At 44.8% G+C, this 25,989-nt stretch overlaps 1 protein-coding gene across 1 annotated transcript; it reads left to right on the top strand.

Moving 5' to 3' along the window:
• Nucleotides 1-22,344: 22,344 nt before the first annotated feature.
• On the top strand, nt 22,345-23,999 carry MAGEF1 (MAGE family member F1). Its single transcript, XM_069472825.1, has one exon. The coding sequence runs from the start codon at nt 22,541-22,543 to the stop codon at nt 23,492-23,494; it is 954 nt and encodes a 317-aa protein (XP_069328926.1). The 5' UTR covers nt 22,345-22,540; the 3' UTR covers nt 23,495-23,999.
• Nucleotides 24,000-25,989: the final 1,990 nt, after the last annotated feature.

Genomic DNA, 25,989 nt, shown 5'->3' on the forward strand with positions numbered 1-25,989 from the left:
AGGAAACCAGCAAACACCAGGCACAAAGGGTGAGCAGTGGTGGGCCTGGGGCGCAGGGGGCAGCTGGGAGGGCTCAGCGCCCTATGCGATGTCTTGCACATATGATTAGGTGAGTGATTTATTTTGCTCTAAGTGGAGCAGAGCCCAGGTTGAAAGACATTGGGGGAAAAGGCTGGATAATGTCCCATCAAGTGGGTGAGACGAGGCAAGGGTCACGAGCCAGGGACCGGGGCTTGTGGGGAGATGCTGAGTCTTAGGAGCATGTGCTACTCGGGGGCCAGAGGAAGACAGGAGCCAGAGTCAATGCAGACAGACTCAGCAGGCATCAAATGGCAGAACGGGGCAGAATGCAGGTATCTGGCAGGTCAGCAGGCAGCCGGGGGCCATAAGAAGCATAAGTCCTAGTGCCATAGAGCCACTGAGCCAGGCTCAGCCACACACAGAAACCAGTCTCAGAAGGTGGGTCCCAGGCCCATGGGGGAGAGGCTGCCACTGGGAGCTACATGAAGCCCAAGAAGCCAGGGAGAGGTGTTGAGCTCACCTAGGGCACCTTAGAGAGCCATTCAGGGACTAGAGTAGGTATCATAGCCCATCCAGCTAGGGGGGACAGTGATGAAAAGAGCCACACGGGAACCTCTACACATACACAGGGACCTCCACAGACAAGCAAGGGCAGGTTTGGGGAGTGGAGGAAGCTAGGCCAGGGACACTGACTTGGCTGCCAGCGTGGCCAGTGTGCCAAGCACAGCAGCAGAGGGCGGGTGGACATGCACAGTTCAGGCGGAGCTGGAAGCTGGTCCGTCAGGCAGGGAGGGTAGAGCAGCGGGAGTCCAGTTGTGGGAAGGCAGCAGCAACCTGGTTCTGGGTGGCTGGACCCTAGCTAGAAGTGGGGTGCAGGGAGGGGCGTAGAGGACTGCCAGAGTTCAGCCGCTGTGGCAAAGAGGGTGGGCAGTGCACTCAGACAAGCCAGTTTGAATCCCAATTCCCCCACCTTCGTAGCTGTACAACATGGGTGGTGACACATGTCTCTTAGTTTCCTTATCTGCAAAATGGGATAATCCTAGCACCTACTTCACAGGGATAAAGATTAAATAAGGCCTTTTGTGAAGCTTCTGGCATATATAGATGCTCACAAAATTGTACCTATCCTAATCATGATGATTGGCCCTTGAAACTGTCAGGTCCTCACAAAATGAGGACTTCATTGGCCAAATGGGTAGAACATGGCAGAAACCCAGCTGAGGTAAGGAAGGGAAAATCACAAAGGCTGCGACCACAGATAAGCCCCTGTTCAAATCCCTCCTCTACCACTATCTCTGAGACCTGTAGCAACTGACTTAATCCCTTCAAGCCTCAGTTTTCTCTCCTGTAAAATGGAGATGCTAGTATGTGCCTTTTGGGGTTGTGGTGATGATTAAATGAGATAATGTATGCGAAGAGCCCAACCCAGTAAGAGCTTAGTAAATAGCTACTCTATGGACTAGATTGATATGTGAGGGAGGGAGGCGAGGGGGATTGGAACCCAGGGGGCAAAGGGGGCCAGGGCTGTCCCCCTGCTCTCCAGATCTTAGACCCATCACAGCAGGAATGCTTTCTCTCTGCAGAAGCAGAAGCAGCCAGAGCTCTGGGGGCTCCACAGGAAAGTACCCTGCAAATGCACTCTCTCTGATAGGATTCCACCTGCCTGGAATTGATTCAGGAACCAGGTGAGCTGCGTGTGACAGTGGAGGGCAGGGTAGAGGGCACCAGTGGCTCCAGCGAGGAGAGGAGAAAAGAAAGAATAAGGGAGGGAGAGGGAAGAAGACACTGGTGGAGGAAAGACATCTTTTCATCGACTCAGTAAGCAAATAAGTAACCACTTCCCGTGCACTTTCTATGGGCTAAGCCCTATAGACACCAAAGTGAATGAGATTGCCCCGTTGCCGCGGTCTCTGCACCCCAAGACTCAGCCTAGCAGGGGAACAATGAAAGGGGAGCTTTGGGAAGATCATTCAGTGGCCACGTGCTGGCTGGAATAGAGCAGGGAGGAAATGAAGTGGGGGCTGTGCAGGTGACCATGTGTGTCTCAATCTGGCAAGCAGGGCTCCAAGTGGGGTGGGGGCCGAGGATGAAGGCTGTGTTGCATGGTGGAAAGAGCAGTGAGTGTGCACCACACAGACCCGGCTCCCTCCTGGCTCTACCTCTTACCGATTTTGGGGTCTTCAGTTCCCTCCTCTGTAAGATGACACTACTGGCACCTGCCTCTCAGGGTTGTTGGTGGCTACTAAATTAGGTGATGCACAGAAATCCCACCTCTCAGTAAGTGTTCAGCACGTGGGGGCTGTGGTTAATAAGAACATGAATCACAGGTGAACCTCAGAGATACTTGGAAGGAATACCTGAGGACGTGGGGAATATTTTAGCTGACAACTGGGCAACTCTAATGTGATTTTCTTCTATGGGTCTGGGAGAGAAGGTTTGGACTGAGATAGAGTACGGAGTCCAGCTCCTGCTGTGGGAGGACTCCTGAGCCACCTCCAGCAAGGGTGTGCTTAGGAAAAGAGCCGTGGAGGTCAGCGTCTGGGTTGGACATTTCCACCATCATTTTCTCCAGGGGTCCCTGAGACAGCAGTTGGAGGAACCCCTGGGTCTCCAGAGCCAGTGCTGGGCTCGCCCTGGCACTTGGGCCACGGCTGACTCTGGGAGAAAGATCTGGGACCATAAGTGTAGTGTGGAAGGAAACAGCTGCTCAATGAACACCTTTCCTTCAGGAGGCAGAACAAAACCTCAATAAACATATCACCTTTTTTTTTTTTAAGTGGCAGTCCTATTGTAAGCAAGGGGTTTACAGGACAAGGCCTCAGACAGGAACAAAGGAAACACTCCCACCAACACTCTTGCCAGAAACAAGCTGAAATTCTTAGAGAAGCCTTTGAGCCAAAATTCTCAGGGAGAAGTCCCAAAAGACTGCCCATCAGGAGAAAAATGTAGGCAAAATGTACTGTGTAAAATGATGAGCCAGAGTCATCCCACAAAGCTGCACCTCGCTATGTCTTAATGAGGCAAACGCCAAAGCAGCCCTTCCTTTAATCTGGCATGTGAAACGAACTGCTGCTCACAAGCCCCCACCTCACCCACCCCACCCTCCATGTTGCCACGGCAACCCAAGTTCTTAGACCAGGAAAAACTACCTCAGCATTTTCCTCTAAAACAAAAGAAAATTATTCCAGGTTTCTGGGCTGAGAACTTCAAGGAATGGGACCTGTTTCTGCCTAGCAGGTTCTTCAGAGCTGGTGGTGATGAAATCTGAGCCTACGGGGGACCGGGGCCCTTAGAAAAACCAGAGGAAGGAAACTGAGGATGACAGGACCCCAGCTCTCGCCCCAGCTTGCAGAGCCCGCACTCTGCCGTCACTGCTGGCTCCCTCCCCTCAGCTGGCCCTCATTTGGCCCTGCAATGCAGCTAAGAGAAAACACATCCCCTGTCCATACGGGAAGGGGCAGGGGCTCCGAGGGGAGCCGGTCCAGGCTCCCGGAGTGGCAGTAAAAGGTGGTCTCTCCTGCTCTCTAGCCTGGTTTGCTCCTGGAACAGCCAAGGTGAGGCCAACCTGTGGCACGACTAGGAAGCCCCTCCAGAACCCCCTCGACAACCTGAGGTCCTGCGAGTGAGGAAGGCCACTCTAAACCTTCTCCCAAATCCAGAAAGCAAAGTCGAGGGGCAACAGCTGGACAGCCAAACTCTGCCTGAGCTGCAAGACAAACCCAGGGCATTGCCCTTGACGCCTCCCTCTCCTTCATCCGCCACATCTGATCCTTTGTCACGTTTTGAGACTAATTCCTAAAAGTTTCTCAAATCCATCCACTTCTCTCTTTCAGCACTGCCATTGTCTCAGTTCAGGCCTCACCATCTCTAACCTGAAGTGTTGCCGCCAGGACATCTCCACCCCAGAGCTAGAGCAGTTGTTTCAAAACATGAATCTGATCATGTTACCTCCTGCCTAAAACCCTTCAGTGGCCCCCATTGCCTTTGGGATAAATTTTCAAATTCCTTAGAAAGGCATACAAGGCCTTTCAAGATGGACACCTCTGACCCCTACTCATTCCACTCCAGCCATAAAGAAAGCATTTCCCCAACTTGTACACTCCTCCACACCTCCGGGCCTTCACAAACAGTTCTCCTCTTCTTGGGAGTGCCCTCCCCAACCAGCGTGCTGGAAAGCTGCTGCTTGCCCCTCCAGATCCACTGTCCGCCCTGCGCTGTGCGCCTAAGACTGCCCCGTATAAAGCACATCAGCAAGCTCCATGCCCTCCGGTTTCTGGCTGGGTTTGGCCAATGGGGAGCACCAACAAGAGATTGGAGGACGGGAGAGGATCAGGTACGGTTGCAACAGGCCGTAAGGTTGCAACAGGCTGGCTGATCCCTAGAGGGAAGGTAACTTCTTCTGTCAAGGTGACCTGCAGTGCCAAAGTACAGTAGCCAGCCCTCCTCCACTTCTTCTGCTGCCACCAGCCCTGGTTTTCTGTACTATCTTGTGTTGTCCCCCCGCACCCTGCCCAAATCCTTTGCAAATAACCTCCTTGTACATTAACCCTCCTCAAATCATCCTAACTTAAGTGTGCCATCTGTTTCCTGTTGGGACCCTGACTAATACACTCATCCTTTGTCTTTGCCAAATCATAGCTTTTCCTTGGGACTAAGCTCAGCTATCACTTCCTTCAGGAAGGCTTCCCTATTTTCCCAAGTCTGGCTTAGCTGCTCCTCTCCTGGGGCTCCCAGAGCCTCTGTGTGTTCCTCTGTCACAGCTCTTTCCACATAATTGCAAAAGCCAGTCACCTGCACTAAATCTGAGACCCAAGACAGTGGGCACCATGTGCTGGTGCTCATCCTGCACCCCAGTCTCTGGCACAAAGCAAGCCCTCAGAAAACATTTGCTGAGTGAAGGAAAGAAGAAGCTATAGCTCAAAGTGAGACCTTGCCCAAGACCCATAGGAAACACAATGCAGCATCCCTTGGTGGTTGCCCCCTGCAGGAGCTGGCAGCCCCTGCACCAGGACACAGGGAGTCAGTTAGATCACAGACCAAAAGGCCGAAACAAAGGCTGTTATTTAAATAACACCTCCAACTCCAGGGCCTGGGACCCATGTCGGTGGGCATGGGGAAAGAGTGAGGGAGATGTGCTTCGTCCTGTTTCAATGGCTGTGCTTCCTGGGAAAAAGGAGTGGCAATGAAGTGTCCCTCCTTGAGTGGAGAGTCCTGTGAACCTGGGCATCAACCCCTGGGAAACTCACATGAGTTTCCTGAAATAAATTACTAAAAGTCCAAGGACTGTTCCAAAAGATCCAAAAAAAGTTCCTACTCTCCCCAATAAACTACCAAATCATTCATTCACTCATTCAACAAAGTTTATTGGGGATCTGCTTTATGCAAAGCAATTCCCTTTGATTTACTCTATTAAAATTCTATCCAAAAGGGAAAAATAATTTTTTTCCTTCCAGTCTGAGTCCCCAGTGGGCCTGTAGGACCAGAGGGTGTGCTTCCAAGTATAAAGGCCGTGGGGCACCTGGACAAATCACGGAATATTAGGGCATGCATGGTGGGTGGAAGGCAGAATAGTGAGCTGGATAGCGAGAGGGCTCCAGAATTCAGGCTTCCCTCTTTTCTAGGTATGTGATCTTGGGCAAGTGACCTTTATCTCTGTGACTCAGGTTCCCCCTATGAAAAATGGTAGTCATAATAGGACCTAGCTCATAGAATTGTTGTAAAAATTAGATGAAACAAAAAGTCCTCCATGAAGTTGCCTAGAGCAGTGGATCCTAGTCCTATCAGACACAATACTCCTTTTTCATATCAAATATTCTATAAGACCACCTTTACTATTCTGGAATGAAATTTATAGATAATATAAGCCACCTACACACATTTTTTAAATCAATACATTGCTCTAACTATAAGGTATAAAACTAAAAGGAAAATAATCTATTAATTTAATAATCTATTAATTTAATAGAATAAAATAATATGCATTGTGATCTAGAAATGTTTGAGCGTAATTATACTAGAAGAAATAATGAAGTAGTCCAGTGACTACACTTACTTATAGTGAATAAGTTTGAATTTAAGAGAAGTAAATTAATATTCACTCGAACATTATGGGTACTTCTTTACATTTGATATTTTGAAACAAGACTAAATAAGTAGTACATATTCATACAGATACGTAGAATCATTATTTATCTTTAAATGCAGATGAAGAGAGGTATGTTGTTTTGGCAACTCCAAAACCATGGATATTTTGCTGTTGGTAGTGTGGTTTTCTGAAATAGTGAACAACTCCTAGTCAAGATAAATACAGTGTTCTCTCAGTTTATATTATGATAGCATCCATGACGAATTCAGCGTATATTGTAACTGTGGGAGCTGGGTGCAGTGGTTCACGCCTGTAATCCCGGCACCTTGGGAGGCCAAGGTAGGAGGATTGCTTGAGGCCAGGGGTTCGAGACCAGCTTGGGCAACATACCAAGATGCCTGTCTCTACAAAATATAAAAAAAATTAGCCAGGCATGGCGGTGCATGCCTGTAGTTCTAGCTATTTGGGAGGCTGAGGCAGGAGGATCACTTGAGCCCAGGAGTTGAAGGTTACAGTGAGCTAAGATCACATTCCACTGTACTCCAGCCTGGGCGAGACAGTGACACCCTGTCTCTAAAAACAAAACAAAACAAAACTGTGCAAAAAGTACTTAGTGTTTATCTATAAAATGGAATTAGGTTCTAGGCTCAGACCAATATAAAGAGATTTTCTAACGCCATGAATATCTGGTGGCACATTCAAATGTCACCTGAAACACAGAACAAATCTTCATTGTACAAGACTGCCTCTGCTATGGCAGGAAGTCTAGCTCCCTTCTACCTCCACCCAGTTAGTGCCACCAACCATTGTAACAAACACAAATACACATGTTTCCAAACTGCCTCTAGGGGGACAGCACTGCCTCCGTTGATCAATGAGCCAAGGTTTATGGGGTTATCCAACAGGTAGCACACTAAGCAATATAGGGTGGTAGCCATGCAAACTCCAGGAATGCAGACCAGAGTGCGCATTTAAAAACTCTATTAGCACATTACACTTGGATCCAACTGTTTTTTGTGTTCTGCTACATGTTTGTTTAGTTGGGACCATGGGTTAAGGCCATTTCCCAACTGGTAGGGAGTGAGGTCTCTCTTGAAGAGAGTAAAGAAGAAATCAGCACCAAAACAGACAGAGCTACGGTCACAGAGACTTCCAAGTAAAGAAAAGTCTCTGCAAAGTGATAGACCTTGCATTTTTCTTCCCTTGACAATTATTGGGACCTCTTTGAAAAGAAAGTCAATACTCTACAAATAATTCTCAGTGTGCTCACCTATGACTCTGTCATGAATCAAAATCACAGAGTATTTTGCAGTGTTGTGACATTTTGCCTCTCGACTGAATGTATCTAAAGTAAAAACACTGTCTCTTGTAGATATAAACTTAACATCCAGCAAGATCAGTCAAAGCACAGAGGTGAGGTAGTCAGCTAGTCTGTGCCCGTGCCCACCCCATTCCTTCCCATATGCAGCCTTAATGATCAACAAAACCTTACTTGACTCTGAGGTCTTATTCACCACTAAAAGGAACAATCATTTCTAATCATCCCAGGAAGAGGCGGATCCTCAGACAGGGAATTGGAATTCAGCACTAGACAGAAGGGGAACTCTATAGTCTCCTTCTCAGCGTCATTCTTTATTTAGTGGGTCCATCTGGACTTTCAAGAGGGCAGCTGTCCCAGTGTCTGCTCCGAGGCCAGGGCTGCTGCGATGGCACTGACCACGTGGAGGCAGCCCCAACATGGGATAGGGTGGGCCCTGAGCCCTCATGATCAAGCTACATCCTACAAAGAGATTTTATGGGGTCATGTTACTCTGTTTATTTCTCTGTTGTTCTCCCAGCCTGTGGTAAGGGCTGGTCTAAAGAATCCAGCCTGGTCTCCGTGTCCTGTGGGTGTACGTGCGTGGTGGAGGGTGGAGACGATGAGTGAAAAATCCCAAGGGAAAATGCTAGTCATCCCTTTCCACGTAGAGATTCTCCCTTCATTGCTAAGCGTGGAGGAGTTGGCTTTAATTCATTAGTAAAGGTGGTAACTTTTCCCCACAGGCTCTGGTGGAGCCAGAGAAGTCCTGGTTTTAGATGCACCAGCAAGATACCTGCAAGGGGTTCTTAAGTCCATGAGCTAAGCCCACATCGGCTTATCAAAACTTGAAAATAAGATGAGGGCTAATCTTGTAGCAAGGAGCTATGATGCTGGTGCCCATCTTGTGGGCTGTATGGAGCACACTTTGCATCCATTTTGCCAGGAGACAAAGTGGATCCACCAATAGTTGGCAGGGGTAAGCCTGCCTTTGGGAGAGAGTGGCTCCATCCATGGCTAGAACAGATCCAGCAAAGTTGGGAACCAAACAGGCTTGACATATGTCATCTACATGTGTTTTGGGGGACAGGAAAGCAGCCAAGAGAAAAAGTGAACAAATACACAAATAAACAAAATAAACACCAAAAGCATTTTCTCAAGGTTTGTTTCCCATCATCTCTCCCTCTCCTCAAGAGTCAAAACCGTAGTGGTCCCAGGAAGCCCCTAGAGGCAGGGGGAAATGCACAGGGAGGGGACTGGGATGGCTCTGTGTTTTGAAGAGAAACTGACATCGTTTCCAAATGCCTAGAGGAATGTGCCCTTACAGAGACCTCAATGTTGGAGCTGCTCTCTTTAGCAAGCACAGCACCCTAAACGTCCCCGGCACTTCCACCATCTGGCCATCTGCTCCACAGAGCGACCTCCCCAACTCGGGGCCCACTTCGGAAGACAACCAAAGGGGAGGACCTCTCTGCAGTGAACATAGATATTGCAAAGCCAGTGCTCTCAACCAATGGCTCTCAGCCCTGCATGCATATTAGAATCGCCCGTGGAGTTTTTAAACACACCCATGCCTGGGCCCCACCGCCAGAGATTCTGATTTAATTGGTCTGGGGTAGGACCCAGGCATGGATAGGCTTTCAAAGCTCCCCAGGTGACTCTAATGTGCAGCCAGAGCTAAGAACCACCACATTATACAACAGAAGAGGCCCTCGGGCTCTCACTCAGATCCCAGTTACTTTTAATTGATATATACTTCTAACAATACAGTTGTCTGGTTTTCTAGCTGTTATAAGAGTAAAAGCAGCACTTTTAGAAGGGGAGAGAAAGGCTGCTAATGAAAAGACACTAAAAGCAGCAAGACATAACACATGCGAGTCTGATCACAGGGTAAAGATAGCAAACCTATAAAAAGCAAGCACAGCACTCACCCTGTCCCCACTCCAGCATATCCTATTTACAGCAAGGGCCTGAGAGGACCACTGATGGGGAGGGAGCGTGAGGGCTGCGGCATGAAGCGTGAGTGACATATATGGACTGTCCATGATATGTAAGGCGTGTGTTGACACTTGCTACAAACACCACCTCATTTAATGCTCATCACAGCCCTATGAGATAAGTATTAGTAGCCCATTTTATAGATGAAGAAACCAAGACTTGGGGAGGATCTCTGGCTTGCTCAAAGTTGCACCAGCAGTGAACTGCAAAGCTGGGATTTGAATGTCAATTGTCAGTTGGTTTGACTCAAAAGCTCACATATGTTTGAAAGTGCCATATCTGCCTATTCAGCACAATAACTGTTATTTGTAATGATGACCCAAAATCTAGAGCTGGATTATCCTCAGTATCCAGCTGTTCAGATGTTCATTTTAGAAATAGTTGTACAGATAGACACACACACACACACACACACACATGTGCTTTTTAGCAGTGATGAAAGAATTGGGTATCCAGTCGGGAAATAAATAAATAAATAATACAAGTTATTTCCCAGCTCGCACATTCAGCAATGAATACCAGATGAACAAAGATGGAAATGAAACCATAAAGGTACTAGAAGAAAATATAAGTGAATATTTTATAATCTTAGGATGGGGAAGGACTTTCTGAACATGTCAACAAAAGCAGAAACCATAGAGGAAAAGATTGATAGATTTGACTACAAAAAAAATTAAAAACTTCTGTACATCAAAAACCACCATAAATTGAAAAAATATTCAACCTCATTAGCATTCAAAGAAAGGCAAATTAAAACAGCAATGAGAGACTTTTTTTTTTGTTGTTGATCTGATTGGCAATGATTAAAAAGAATAATACCAAGCGCTGGCATGGGTGAGGAGAAATCAGCACTCATACACTGTTGGAGGGAGTGTAAATTGGTACAATCTTTCTGCAAGGCATTTTGGCAATATGTTTGAAAAAAGCCTAAGAAGGCACATACCTTTGACCCAGTGATTTCATGTATAAAAATTTATCCAAAAGACAGAATTGATCCACTATACACATGAATGCACATGTAAAATGTGTGCAAGGATTTTATTCACTGATGCACTGTTTAGAACATTGAAAAATTGGAAGCAACCTGAATGTTTAATAAAAGTACATCAGTAAAATATATTATACATAAAAAGTAATACTATGAAGCTATCAAAAGTGATGCTGTATACACAGATAGACCAATAGAATAGAATAGGCCGGGCGAGGTGGCTCACGCCTGTAATCCTAGCACTCTGGGAGGCCGAGGTGGGCGGATCATTTGAGCTCAGGAGTTCGAGACCAGCCTGAGCAAGAGCGAGACCCCATCTCTACTAAAAATAGAAAGAAATTATATGGACAGCTAAAAATATATATAGAAAAAATTAGCCGGGCATGGTGGTGCATGCCTGTAGTCCCAACTACTCGGGAGGCTGAGACAGGAGGATCCCTTGAGCTCAGGAGTTTGAGGTTGCTGTGAGCTAGGCTGACACCATGGCACTCACTCTAGCCTGGGCAACAGAGTGAGACTCTGTCTCAAAAAAAAAAAAAAAAGAAAAGAATGGAAAGCCCAGAAACAGGTCCAAATAAATATGAGAATTTGGTCTCTGATAACTATCAAATCAGCGAGGCAAAGACAGATTTTTAAATAAATGGTGTTTGGCTAACTGGAAAAAGCTGGACAAATATTTTACATAGTATAGCAGGATAAACTTCAACTGTATCAAAGATATAAATGCAGGAAATAAAACCATAAAATTACCAGAGGAATAATAGAACTCCTTTATAATCTTGGAATAGTAAAGACCTTTCTAACTTATTCGAAATCCAAAAGTCATGCAATAAAAGACCAACAAATACATCTACATTAAAATCTTAAAATTACTGCATGGCAAAAACACCATAAACAAAGTAAAAAAAAAGAACCAAATAACTAGAAAGAAAATTACAATTCATTTCACAAAAGGTCAATCACCCTCATACATAGTTTGTTCCTATACATAAAGACCAATAACCCAACAAAAGTACCCATTTAAAAAAAAAAAAGAAATATAAATGGCGTTTAAGCATATGAAAGAATATTCGTCATTTATGATAAAAGGAATGCAATTACAATGATATACCCATTTTTCACCTATCAGATTTGCACATATCCAAAATATATTTAATACTCAATTATAGAAGTTTAAGGGAAATAGATACCTTCATTCAAAGCTGGTAAGAGTACAAATGGTACATCCTTATGAAGTGCAATTTGGTATTTTTTATTGATGTTCCTAATGTATTTACCCCTTGATTCATCAGTCATATTTTCGGAATTTTTCCTGAAAATATATTTGCACACATACAGAAATGTATATATTATAGCATTGTTTGTAATAGCAAAAGATTGGAAATAATCCAAATGTCCAATTATATGGAATTTGTTAGATATTATGGTCCATACATACCATGAAATACCAGGAAGCTTTCTACGTACCAAAAAGGAAAAGTCTCCGCTATATACTATTGTTTTTTTGTTTGTTTGTTTGTTTTAAAAAAAAAAAAAGCAAGGTGCCTGGGGGCAGGGAGGGAGGAATGGGCAGACACAGAGGATCTTCAGGTCTGTGAAAATACTTTGTATGATTCTATAATGGTGGGTAAATGTCATTAGACATTTGTCCAAGCCTTTAGAATGTACAACACCAAGAGTGAAGCCTACCTATTGTAAAATCTGGACTTTGGGTGATAATGATGTCAACTTAAGTTCATCAGTGTAATCAGTGTACCACTCTGGTGGGGGATGTTGATCATGGGGGAAGATGCCTGTGTGAGGGCAGATGGTATATGGGAAATCTTTGTATCTTCCTCTCAATTTTGCAGCAAACCTAAAACTGCTCAAAAACTAGTCTTTAAAAAAGCAAAAAACAGACTGTAATCCTAGCACTCTGGGAGGTAGAGGTGGGAGGATCGCTTGAGGTCAGGAGTTCAAGACCAGCCTGAGCAAGGGCGAGTCCCCTCTCTATCAAAATTAGAAAAATTAGGCACAATGGCATGCACCTGTAGTCCCAGCTACTCAGGAGGCTGAGGCAGGAGGATCACTTGAGCCAGGAGTTTGAGGTTGCAGTGAGCTATGAGGACGACACTGTACTCTACCCGGGGCAACAGAGTGAGACTCTGTCTGAAAAACCAAAACAAACAAACAAAAAAAAAACCCCAAAACCAAAAACCACACAAGAAACAAAATCAAATAAACCAAGGTACCTAATAATGTATAGTGTGTAAACTTCTGTATAAGAAAGGACGGGGAATATATATTTACATTTGCTTGTATTTTCAAAAAGGAGCACTACAACTAAGAAAAGTCGTGAGGAGAGGGGAAATCAGAACCAAGTGAATGGGGACATGAGTGGGAGCAAGAATTCTCAAGGTATGCTTTTTTATATTGTTTTGAATTTTGAGCTATATGAAAGCATTGTCTATTTTTAAAATAAAATTAACTTAATATATAATGATGCAGATTCATTTGTGTTGACACAGATTTTCAAAGTGGATTTAGTGCATAAAGTAGGTCACAGAAATATATATATAGAATAATCCCAGTTTTGTTTTTTAAAATATCATAGCTATATGGTCTTAAGCATCTATATTGGGAAATAGGAAAGTCTAAAAAGGTATACTCTAAAATATTAATAGAGGTTACCTGTAGTTGGTGGGATTTAGGGTTATTTCATTTTAATTATTTTTCTTTTTATGTGTATTTTCTAATTTTTGTAAGATATCATGTTTTATTTCTATAATTACAAAAATAAAGAGAAAAACTTACCTCAAACAGGCCTCAAGGAAAAATAATAACCCAGGAGAGATATTTGCAACACAATAAAGAATTTAATATCCTTATGTTTTAAAGAACTCTTTTGAAAAGTAAGGAAAAGAAGAATGTTCCAGGCCGGGCGCAGTGGCTCACGCCTATAATCCTAGCACTCTGGGAGGCCGAGGCGGGTGGGTTGCTCAAGGTCAGGAGTTCGAGACCAGCCTGAGCAAGAGCGAGACCCCATCTCTACTAAAAATAGAAAGAAATTATCTGGCCAACTAAAATATATATAGAAAAAATTAGCCGGGCATGGTGGCGCATGCCTGTAGTCCCAGCTACTCGGGAGGCTGAGGCAGGAGGATTGCTTAAGCCCAGGAGTTTGAGGTTGCTATGAGCTAGGCTGACACCACGGCACTCACTCTAGCCAGGGCAACAAAGCGACACTCTGTCTCAAAAAAAAATAAATAAATAAAAAGAAGAATGTTCCAGGAGAAATCCAAATAGACAATAGGATAAATAAATGTTTGTATACTTATATAATATATTATTAGAAAGCAATAAAATGATAACCTTTTTTTTTTTTTTTTTTAAGAGAAAAGATCTCACTCTCTTGCCCGGGCTGAAATGTACTCGCATAATCATAGCTCACTGTAGCCTCGAACACCTGGGCTAAAGCAATCTTCTGGCCTCAACTTCCTGAGTAGCTGGGATTATAGGACAATTCTTAAAAAAATTTTTTTGTAAAGACACGGTCTCACTGTGTTGTCCAGGCTGGTCTCAAACTCCTGGCCTCAAGGGATCCTCCCACCTCAACCTGTCAAAGTGCTGGGATCACAGGCATGAGCCACCATGCCTGGCCTGAACACCATTTAATGACAAGGATAGCTATTATATATTAAGGGAAATCAGGTTAGCAAATAGTGTTGTTTCAATAAAAATATATCTATACCAGACTTGCAGACTTTCAATGTCTGTATTTACGTATAGATATAAGCACAGAACAAATCTGTGAGGACAGGCCCTGAAAGGCATATAGATGTAATTTCTGGATGGCAAGATTACAGCTGTTTAATTTTTTTCTTGTCTTCTACTTTTCTGCACTGAAATGGTTACTTGCATAAAAGAAAATATTATTTATAATATTGCCTTGTGAAAAATTTAGCCACAAGTTCCTCACATTATATTTAATAATGAAAAACTGAAAACAAACTAAGTATATCACAATAGGCATTAAAAGTGATATGGGGGTCCATGGGATAATTTCAATTACATATTACAAATTACCTTACAGAAAAGTATTTATTAGTGTAAAACATTCGGGGTAGGTGAAGAATATATATTATACACATACAAAGCAGTATATGCAAGATGACTCCATTTTTAAGAAACAAAAATGTGTATGTTTAGAAAAATTTGGGGAGGATACCCACCAAAGTATTTGTTCTCTGTAGCTACCCCTGGATGATGAAATTATGGGTGATTTTGGTTTTGTATTTTTCTTTTTGATGGTCAGAATTTTCTAAATTCTCTACAATAAACAAACCCTTCTAAATGGAGAAAAAATAAAGCACTAAGTTATTTTTTAATGCTTAAAAAAATGCTCCAAGAAACAAATTCTAAACTACCTAAAAGTTGACCCACCCAGAAAGAGCGATATGAGTACGGGATTCTGGCTCGCTGAGGTGGGCTGTCTCCATCTGCTAACGACAAAAAGTCAAGCATGGCCTTGGTCCTCAGCTGAGATGCCCAGCCCCTTTTCCTTCCCTTGAGTCTCCCTTGACCTAGGGTGTCAGCCACCACACTGGGCACAACAAAACTGCCGACCAGTATGTGAAGGCTGGGTGCTGCAACAAGGCAGGGATCCCCAAGAATCATCAGTCCAGCCACTTGCCTCCCACAGGTAAGATAATAGTCCTGTTGGGCTGGAAGGTGGTTGGAGGGCAGGATGGTTGGTGAAGTGGCGAAGTGGCCAGGCACAAAGGTTCTCTGTAAGGACTCATTCCTGCCCCAGAACCTCCTTTGGCTGCTTCTGCTTTAGTCTCCTTGCCCATCCCAGTCTTATCACAGAGCCTTCAAAGGAAGGACCAGCTACAAGGTGCGGTGTCTCTTAGGCAGCCCCCTCAAAAGGGCCAGGGCATAGAGGTAGGCTCTGAAGCCCAGGTAGCCCCCAGGCCCTTTATGTTTCCTTAGAGTTTATTGCAACAGCCTCCTAACTGGCCACTGCCCTCAGTCCTTGCCCTGTCCAACCCATCTTCCAAGTTCTTGCCTTCCTTCTTGAAACACAGGTAATTATTTTATTCTTGGGTTCAAAACATTGTTTCCAAAATCGGTGCTTTTCAAACTTTCCCACTGAAGTACACCTACAGAAGACAAAAGCAATGCCTTAAGTTTTCCCAGTGGACTGCATAGCCTGAAGCTTCTGCATGTACAGCCAAACTCTCTTTGAGGTCTTCTGTTTTCTCCTAAAAATTCATGAGAATTTTGCATTCTACCCCATGATATATCTGAATTTCTTTTAATATGATGTTTAAAATTATTCACCTCAAGGAAAATTGATGCTTCTGAAAGAAATATTCTGTTTATCCAGAGGCTTCAAATATTCTCCCTGAAGAATTGTCTATAGGATAAAATCCAAACTCCTGACTCTTTACAACTTGGACGTCACAAACCTTTCTTTTCTCCTATGATTCCTTCATCCATACTCCAGTCTCTGGGCCACCTGGACTCTTGTCAATTCCTAATATGCCAGCTTCTTCCCAGCCTCTGTGTTTTTGCTTCCTGTGGGACCACACTCTCCACCTGTTGACAACCCACCATCCCTAAAAGCCTCAAGGACGATCAAACACCACCTTCCACATTAGACCTTCTCTGAGAGCCCATGACAGCTACGATGTGGGAGGTGCCATGAAAACAGCCTGCGTTTTGGAATCAGAAGGTCAGTGTTCAAATCCTGATTCCAACTCTTGACAGTGGACACGTTATCTAACTTCTCTTCGATCTCATTTGTAAAATGAGGAATAATTATGCTTCCCTCAAAGGGCTGTTCTAAGGATTAAATAAGATTCAAGCAACTGTGTAGTGCCTAGCGTATATTACCTTCTGCTCCTCCAAACTCCTATAGCAATTTATTTATATCACTTGTATAAAGAGCACACGTTTACATAGTCATTCTTTTTATGATGGCTTATTTCCCCTAAATAGATCAGTGGTTCTTAATGTCCCCAAAAGCTTCTTGTATTACCCCCATGGTCCCATGGCTTGAAAGATTTTGGTTATTAAATCAAACACATTTGTGAAATAACGGCCTGCTTTTCTAAGTTCTTGATCCTATTAAGCTTTTTGAATATTGAGCGCATTCCCAGCCTTTCCTCTCATACCTAACTCTAGGGACTTGGAGTTGGGAGCCACCCACCAAGACCATAAACACCTTGAGACTCCAGCTCTGTCTCCACACTTCCCACAGCACCTTACTCAGCGCCTTGCACTTAGAACACACCTAGTAACTGCTTGTGGCACAGACAAAAAGTTTCACACACATGACAGGGGAAAAAGCCCTCTCCAAAGAGCCAGTCGGAGTGCAGAAAGGGGTCATTGTTGCAGGAGGCAGAGCTGGAGGCGAGCCCTTCCCTCCATCCACCCGAAGCAGCACCCCCAATTACACCAGCTGGCCTCCAATTTCTGTGTGTGAGCCGATTAAAAAGCATCCTCTCTTCAGTGTCTGGAAACTCCTGCAAAGAAAGTTTGCTGCCCAAAGTTGGCTTTTGACTATAGTCTTAATAAGAGGCCTCAGCAGGCTGTGGTTAGAGAGACAATGTCACTTAGAGGAGCAGCTTGAAGCGGCAGTTAGGAGAATTATTTTAATGAATACATTTCCTTTCAATTGTATGGGAATATCAAGATCCCATTAGAATGGGGAAGCAATTAGAACTAATAAAGATGAATGCACAGTGCTCAGTGCGTGCGGAATAACAAGCAGCCAACAAAGGGACTCTGGAGAGCCCGCTCTCATCCAAGGGAACCGGCGGCCAGCAGCCGGGAAACGGCTCTGTTCAGCTGCTCAAAGCCCCTGTGTCCCGCACATTCTGATCACGGCCAACAAATGGTGTGAGTTGGGCCTCCGAGGTGGGGGTCGCGCTCCCCACCCCCCCAGCCCTGGCCCAGCCTCTTGGGGCTTGAGATGGGCTGTTGGCAGCCACTTGGCAACAGCCATGCAGACCAAGGCCCTGGCTCCTAGCCAGCTCTCTCCTGCCCCTCGCACTGGGCCTCATTGTGTCCAGGTGGCAAATGCCTTCTTGCCAACTCTCCTTCGAGGTTTAGAGAGGGGGTGGGACAGTGGAAGAGTGAGAAGGGGTGCATGAGTAGGGGGCCCTCTGCCCCCTGCATCTCTCCCCTCGCCTGCAGGCCAGGGTCTGCTCCTCCTCTGCTTTGGTGTTATGTTACAGACACTGGTGAGTCACAGGCAGCCAAACACAGAAGTACTGTTGCTTTCACAATTACTCTTCAAACAGTAACAAACAATTTTCATTACCCAAGTCAGATCGAATCATCCGCCTGGCCATCCTGCCTCAATCCCAGCCACACAAACAGGACCCAAAGCCTCACACTCTGCCCACTCTGCTCCGACAAAACTGGCCTTCATTTTGCCCCAGCCTAGGGATAGGGGACAAAGCTCTTCCTCTGATCCCTCCTTCGAGCCGGATCAGCTGCACCACTGCGAAGACTGTCAGGAAAAATAGGGAAGCCACAAGGACAATGCAGTTTGGGGCCCAGTCAGATCTGGGGTGAGTTGTTACTCAGCACCTGTGTGAAGAAAGCATTCAAGAGTTTGCAGGACTCTATTGCCAAGTTTAGAAGGAATCCAACAAGATAACCCTGGCCCGCCACCAAAGTATTCACTGGCCTCAAATGGAGTTTCAGTACTTGACATTTCTTTATTTAATCTTTTTGGCCAGACAGTTTTTTCAACCAGGAATGTGTAAGCTCATTCCCAAATGTCTGTATGAGAGGCCAGGCACCATGATTACTGGGATTTTTCTACCACTTGTCTTTCAAAAAAAAAAAAAGTCTATAACATTTTATTTCTTTTTTTTTTTTTTTTTTTTTTTTGAGACAGAGTCTCACTCTGTTGCCCGGGCTAGAGTGAGTGCCGTGGCGTCAGCCTAGCTCACAGCAACCTCAAACTCCTGAGCTCAAGCAATCCTCCTGTCTCAGCCTCCCGAGTAGCTGGGACTACAGGCATGCGCCACCATGCCCGGCTAATTTTTTCTATATATATTTTTAGCTGTCCATATAATTTCTTTCTATTTTTAGTAGAGGTGGGGTCTCACTCTTGCTCAGGCTGGTCTCGAACTCCTGAGCTCAAATGATCCACCCACCTCGGCCTCCCAGAGTGCTAGGATTACAGGCGTGAGCCACCGCGCCCGGCCAACATTTTATTTCTTAACAGAAATAAAAGCATGTTTACAGTTATAATCTTAATCGAACCTCAAAATCAGTCCATGAGGATGGGCATAGTGAGGGTTCTCAGGCCTAGAGCTGAGGAAACAGTGGCCCAGAGAGGTGTGGTGTCCTGCGCAGGGTCACAGAATGGATGAGTGACCTGGTCCAGGACTTTGTGCTAAGACACTTTCTTCACACCTCCACAGAGTGCTAGACATTCCAGGATAGCTCATCCTGCAATTCTGCCTTTCCAGTGTTAACTCCTTTCTCTCTTCCACATAATAAACAGTACTAATCACTATAGACTTTTTTTTTTTTTTTTTTTTTTTTGTTGAGACAGAGTCTCACTTTGTTGCCCAGGCTAGAGTGAGTGCCGTGGCGTCAGCTTAGCTCACAGCAACCTCAGACTCCTCCGCTTAAGCGATCCTACTGCCTCAGCCTCCCGAGTAGCTGGGACTACAGGCATGCGCCACCATGCCCGGCTAATTTTTTCTATATAGATTTTTAGTTGACCATATAATGTGTTTCTATTTTTAGTAGAGACGGGGTCTCGCTCAGGCTGGTCTCGAACTCCTGACCTTGAGCGATCCACCCGCCTCGGCCTCCCAGAGTGCTAGGATTACAGGCGTGAGCCACCGCGCCCGGCCCACTATAGACTTTTGAAGACTCTAGTCTAGACCACAAAGGATCCTCTCTCAAGAAGATTCCAATTCAATAGTCATTAAGTTTTGCTATCCTCCCAACCAAAGAGATACACCTTTCCTCCCTTTTAATAGCTTAGGTAAAGATTGGTTTTAAAAGCCTGCCTGTCCGGTGACATGGTGGGCACACCACCACCGGGAAAAATGATTGTTCAGGTCCTCTCCAGCATATAACATTGTAGCACCCAGGGATTGGCAAGTGGTTAAGCAAACCCCAGTCCCCTTTCTTACTCCTCACCACCTCCCATACCTACAGGCCTATCATTTAATTTTTTTAAATCTTTTTTATTTTTATAACTTCCAAGGTATAATTTATATACTGTGAAATGCATAGCCTCTAAGTACACAGTTCAATCTGACAAATGTGTACCTAGATCCAAATCAAGACACAGAACATTTCCACCAGCACAGAAAGTTCCTGGATACCCGCCTCCAGTCAACGCCACCCCAAGCCCCCACTGTCCTAATTTCTATCACCATAGATTAGTTCAACCTGCCTCGAACAGCAGATAAATGGAATCACATTATTAGTCTTTTATATATTTCTTCTTTCACTAAATGTCTGCCAGACTCATCCATGTTGTCTCAGTAGTTTGTTCCTTCTTTTTTCATGGTAGTATTATGCTATACATCAATTTTTAAAATCCAGCCCTATTACTGTTGATTTTTCCCTCAAAATTCTTTCCCTTCAATATATCTCCTGCATATCTCCCCGGCAATGCTTGCAGTGAGGAAAATATGGAAATGAAATATTTTTTTCTGTAACACTATTAGGTAGAACTGGCCCTCTCTACTTTTAGGAGAAACAGATAAGCAGGCAGTCCAGCAAGGTGGTCATGAGTACTAGCTTCAGAGTAGTTCTATCCCGGGTTTCATTTCTAGTCTAGCACTAGCAAATGGGTGGTTCAGGGCAGATGATTTAACCCCTCTGTGTCTGTTTTCCCATTTGTAAAATGAGGATAATAATATCTTCCTAAAAGGATGTGTGAGGGCTACATTACATTGTACATAAAATGTTTGGCACAATGGAAACTAACAATAGCCTGGAGCTAGACTATAATAAACAACCTCCTGCCTCATTTCCACAATTTCAGTTTTTGTCAAATCATGTAATATAAATGAGCATACATTTTCAAAAGTTTTTAAAAGGAACATTTCATGTTTATATCTAGAAAAGTGTGTGATATTTACTTAAAATAAATAACTGTTATTTCCTCAGGAAAAAAGCAAAGCCTTCCATCATTTATTCATTGACAATTATATATTGAGTACTGACTATGAGAGGCTCTTCAAAAGAGTTAAAGATATAGTGTTAGCTTTTAGGATGTTTGGTTTTGAGAGGGTAATAATATAAGCATAAAAATAATTATAATGCCAAGCAATGCAAGGTAAATAATAATAATAATTAACATCCATTAATGTAGTGGTTAAGAGCAGGTCTCTGAAGTCATATTACAATGGTTCAAATTCCAGCTATGTGATGTTGGGAAGTTACTTAACCTCTTTATGTTACCTCACCTGAAAAATGGGCATATCACTTAGCCAGCAGGGCTACATTATTGGCACATAAAAATATGTAAAATTAGCTAACATTTGTTGAATACTCAGTATGTGCCAAACATTGTATTAAACGCTTACTTTCATTACTTCACATAATCTCCACAATGCTGTTACTATTATATCCATTATACTGATAAGGCAACTGAAGGATAGAGGTTTAGGAAACTTGTAGTTAGTAAACAGCAAATTATGCCATAAGAGACACAATGATCTATAAAATGGGGATGATGGTAATAGTACTTACCTTAAAGAGAATCAAATGCATTAATATTTGAAAAATGCTTAGAACAGAGCCTAGCACATAAGGGTTATATATGTGGATGTTAAATAAATACAAATTACTATGGTGATTCGGAAATGACAGTAAATAACTTCCATGCATGGTAACTAAGGAAGGCTTTGGAAAGGTGATGTTTAAGCTGGGTCCTGAATAGTAGCTAGGATTTGGAGAGATGGAAGTGGTAGGGCATTTCAGACAGGAAAGGAAGGAAGGCAGGCAGAAAAGAAGGCAGGCAGGCAGGAAGTGGAGAGGGAAGGAAGGAAAGAAGAGACAAGAATTGGGAGAAAGTTTAAAAAAGAAAAAGAAAAAAAAAACATGTAGGTGGTTAAGTTTGACTAGGGCAAAAAATTTACCCTTTCCTCCAACCTGTCACCATTCCTGCCAGCTGTACTTCCTCAGTGTATCATTTCCTCTTATCCCTGTAAAATCTGCTGTCCTGACTTCATCATAATCATCCACTGAACAGTATTTATCGAGTGCCGCCACGTGCCAGACATCGCTCTAGGCACTGGGGATGTATCCCGGTGAACAGGCCGGGTCCCAGTTCCTATTCTGCACTGTAATTCTCCGAATTGGATTCCAAATTTTGGGTGGCCCAACTCTAATCCATCCTCCACACTGCCACCACGGATAACGTGAAGACACGGTTCTGGCCCAGATACTCCCTTGTTTAAATCCCTCTATTTTCCCATTGCATCCAGAATAAATTTCAATCTCCCTAGCACCCTCTTTCAAGGCCTTTCACTAATTGGCCCATGCAGCCTTATCTCCCAGCCTTCGCCTCCATGCGCTCTGCGCTTGAGCCACAGTAAAGCACTCAAAATCTGAGATCTACACACTTATAAATAAGCACTTGCTGAAAGAACGTGGCTAGAACCTCACTCCTGTTTCATCCCTTGCATACTGAAACATTCTCCATTCCGGCATGTCTTGGATGGGAAAGCGTTAGTTACATTCCCCCGCTTTCTGCCCACCCTGCCCACCCCAGCTTTTCCAGCCTAAAGAGCAGCACAGGGTGCGCGCTCCCTGACATCCCCGTCCATCAACAGAAGCCCGAGCACACCCACACCACAGAGGGAGCAGAAAGAGGAGGGGCTTCGCGCCGCACCGCGGCCGCCATCTTGGCTGAGGTGGCCGGAAGTGGCCCGGCGTTCGGGCGCGGACTGAGGCTGCGCAGCAGCCCTGCCGCAGGTCTTGGCCGCCGGCGGCGTTGCGGCTGCGGTTCCGACTCCAGTGCGGTGCCGCCCAGCAGCCACAAAGACCCTCTGCTGCGGTTCCTAGTCCTCCGCGCGCCGCCCCTGCCGCTGTCCAACCCCTCCGCCAGGGTTTGCGCAGTGGCTCAGACACCCGTCGGCCGGTGTACGCGCTCTGCACCTGCCCGCCCGAAAACATGTTGCAGAAACCCGAGAGCGGGGGTCTCCCGGTTCCTCAGGCCAAAGGGGAGCAGGATGGCGGCCATGATGGTGAGCCCCAGGCCCTGACCGCCTCGCAGGAGCAGGCCCCGAGCCCCCTCCTGCAGGAGAGCCCCAAGGAGGACTTTAGCGCCGCGAGGGAGGAGGGATCCGCGGAGCCCGCCCTCACCCGGAAAGGCGCGAGGGCCTTGGCAGCCAGAGCCTTGGCCCGGCGCAGGGCCTACGGCCGTCTGAATCGGACGGTGGCGGAGTTGGTGCAGTTCCTGCTGGTGAAAGACAAGAAGAAAAGTCCCATCACACGCTCCGAGATGGTGAAATACGTTATTGGAGACTTGAAGGATCTGTTCCCGGAGATCATCGCAAGGGCCGCAGAGCATCTGCGGTATGTCTTTGGTTTCCAGCTGAAACAGTTTGACCGCAAGCACCACACTTATATCCTGATCAACAAACTAAAACCTCTTGAGGAGGAGGAGGAGGATCTGGGAGGAGATGGCCCCAGACTGGGTCTCTTAATGATGATCTTGGGCCTTATCTACATGAAAGGTAATAGCGCCAGGGAGGCCCAGGTCTGGGAGATGCTGCGTCGGTTGGGGGTGCATCCCTCAAAGTATCACTTTCTCTTTGGGTACCCGAAGAGGCTTATTATGGAAGATTTTGTTCAGCAGCGATACCTCAATTACAGGAGACAGCCTCACTCCAATCCACCGGAATATGAATTCTCTTGGGGTCCCCGAAGCAACCTGGAAATCAGCAAGATGAAAGTCCTGGGGTTCGTGGCCAAGCTCCATAAGAAAGAACCCCAGCACTGGCCGGCGCAGTACGGTGAGGCCCTGGCAGACGAGGCCGACAGGGCCAGAGCCGAGGCCAGAGCTGAGGCCAGTATGAGGGCTAGGGTCAGGGCCAATGCTAGGGCCAGCCTTCACCGCTGGTGAAAAGGCGGCCAGCGGGCCTCCCCCCTCCCCCCGCCCCCGCGGTTATAGAAGCTATGTCTTGAATCAGTAGTATAGGCGGGGCGAGGGTCGTTATTTCTGTAGAAATGGTGTAACTTTAGGATTTAGGTTTTATATCTTGTTATGTTTAGCCATATTTAATATACTGTTAAAATGCTGTTTATGACTGATGTTGGTCTACTTTTTTCTGTAGTATTTTGTTGTAGAGTTTTGCTGGTTTTGTAAAACGGATAGAAAAACTGCATTTTATTCTGTGATTTTGAACAGATTATGCAGCAATGCTGTACTTTAATGATTTGAAGGAACTCAGCAGTATGATGATCTAGTACCAGGAAAAAAAAATAGTTGATTGGTGTCTAGCCTCCCAACACTTTTTGTCTGTTGTATATTAAAAAAAAAAAAAAAAGACTGACATGTACCTCCATTTGCTTAGCTGTCTTATTATCAAGAGAAAAAATAAAATGCGATAAATTAGAAGTATACCCTGGTACACTTAATAAATTAAACATTTGTTGAGCATCTTGTTTCCTGTGTTGCACTGTTTGGGACATAGAATGCTGAACAAGATAAAGGTCCTACTTTTTTCAGAATTGGAGAGTAAGTAAATCAACCAGAAATTACAGTGCAATAAGCTGACGGCGGCAAAGGGACGCCTAACCCATCTGGGGTGATTGGGTGAGGCTTGCTTGAGGTTAGCTTTAGTCAGAGTTTGGGGGAGGGGAGGGGTAGGAATAAAGGAAGAAGATGGAGGTGGGGAACCTACGGGTTGGGTTGGTATTAAAAATGACTTAAGATCACAGATGCTCCTCAATAACATAGGGAGAATACTTGGTACGTAACAAATCTGGAAAACACCCCACGTTTGCCAGTGCTCTTGTTCCAGGGCAATTTGTTATAGTGCACAAGGATGGTGACTATTAGCATTTTGGCCCTCTCCGTCTCCCTTCTGTCAACTTCTACAACGTTCCTCAGCGATCAAATAGTATAACAGTTCTAGAATATTATGTAGTATGGTTTGAGGATACAATGTCTCCTACTACCAGGGAGTTTACTTCAAACTCTCTCCCCTGGCACCAGGAAGCCCAGTGCCCTCGTCCATGTGTCTACCTGCCACCTCCCATTTGGAGGAGACCTGTAAGGCATCCCTCACATTCTTACTACCCATGAAAAGTCATCTATAAGCAGCTCTGGCCTCTACACAATGCCTACCATCCTCAATGTGGGGATAAATCCTGTATAAAGGGTATACAGAATAACAGGGAACTTAGAGGAGTGGTACCCAAACCAGAGATGGGTGTAAGGGGCATTATGAAACTGTCCCTGTACAGCTGCCATAACTGGAAGAGCTGCTTTTTTCTCTCTTTAATGTCAGTTTTTTTCCTGCTGTTAGTTGTGTCCAAATAACATTTCTGAGTATGTTAAGGTTGGCATAGACTATAAATTACTTTGGGACATAGGCCCAGGGATCCAACAAATCAGATTGGGACCAAAAGCTATCAGCTTATGGGCAAAAAAAGTTCAAAAATGATTAAAAATATAACTTTCTGGGTAGTTTATAATTCATTAAACAAGCAATATTGAGTGTCCACCATGTGTCAACAACTTTGCTAGGCACCAAAGTTATTAAAATGGGAAGACTGGCTTTGCCCTCAAGGAGCAATAATGATAATAATGTCTCACATTTGTATTTTTCTCACAGTGGCTCAGAGGTCAGGAGTATGTGCACCTGAGGGTCAAGTTACCAGGTGATTTGCCTAAAGTTACTTGGTTGGTAAAACATAGTACCAAGACCAGAACCCAAGTCTCTTGCCCCACAATCCAGTGTATTTCGTTCTAGTATATTGTTCCCCATTCCTGGCCTTCGATTAGTTATCACAACTCCAAGGAACAAGTGAGGTATGTATGATTATCTCCAGTTGCCACTGCAGTTGCCATAATGAGGTAGAATAGACAGACTCCCCATTTTGCTGATGACAGAGTGGCTTTGCTCAAGATCAAACACGTATGTACACGGCAAAGACAGGACTAACAATGGTACTGGTTATTAAACATTGCCGTAGGTCAAAGGCATTTTTTTCTGCTTTTCACAATCACATCACTAAGTAGATATTACCAAATATCTCCATTTTACAGATACTAATGATAGTAATACTTAGCATTCAATACCTAAGATGAGCCATCTTTTTTATCCTTTACAACAGTCTTACAGGATAGATACCACCTGTTCCATTTTACACAAAGCAGACAGACTCAGAGAAGCTATAAGGATCTCACACATAGTCTATGACAGAACAAGAATTGGAGCTGAAGTCTGAGTGAGTCAAAAGCCCACACTTTTCACTATTTTACATATCCTCGTTGAGACTCCTTCCACGCTTGGGTCATCTATCTCCCGACTCATCCCCTTTCTTCAGACACCTCTGTCTCTCTGAAGATATAAACAAGGGCTATAGCAAAGTAATTGTGACAAGTTGGCC

This window comes from Eulemur rufifrons, chromosome 7 (assembly GCF_041146395.1).
Source record: "Eulemur rufifrons isolate Redbay chromosome 7, OSU_ERuf_1, whole genome shotgun sequence".
Taxonomy (NCBI): Eukaryota; Metazoa; Chordata; class Mammalia; order Primates; family Lemuridae; genus Eulemur; species Eulemur rufifrons.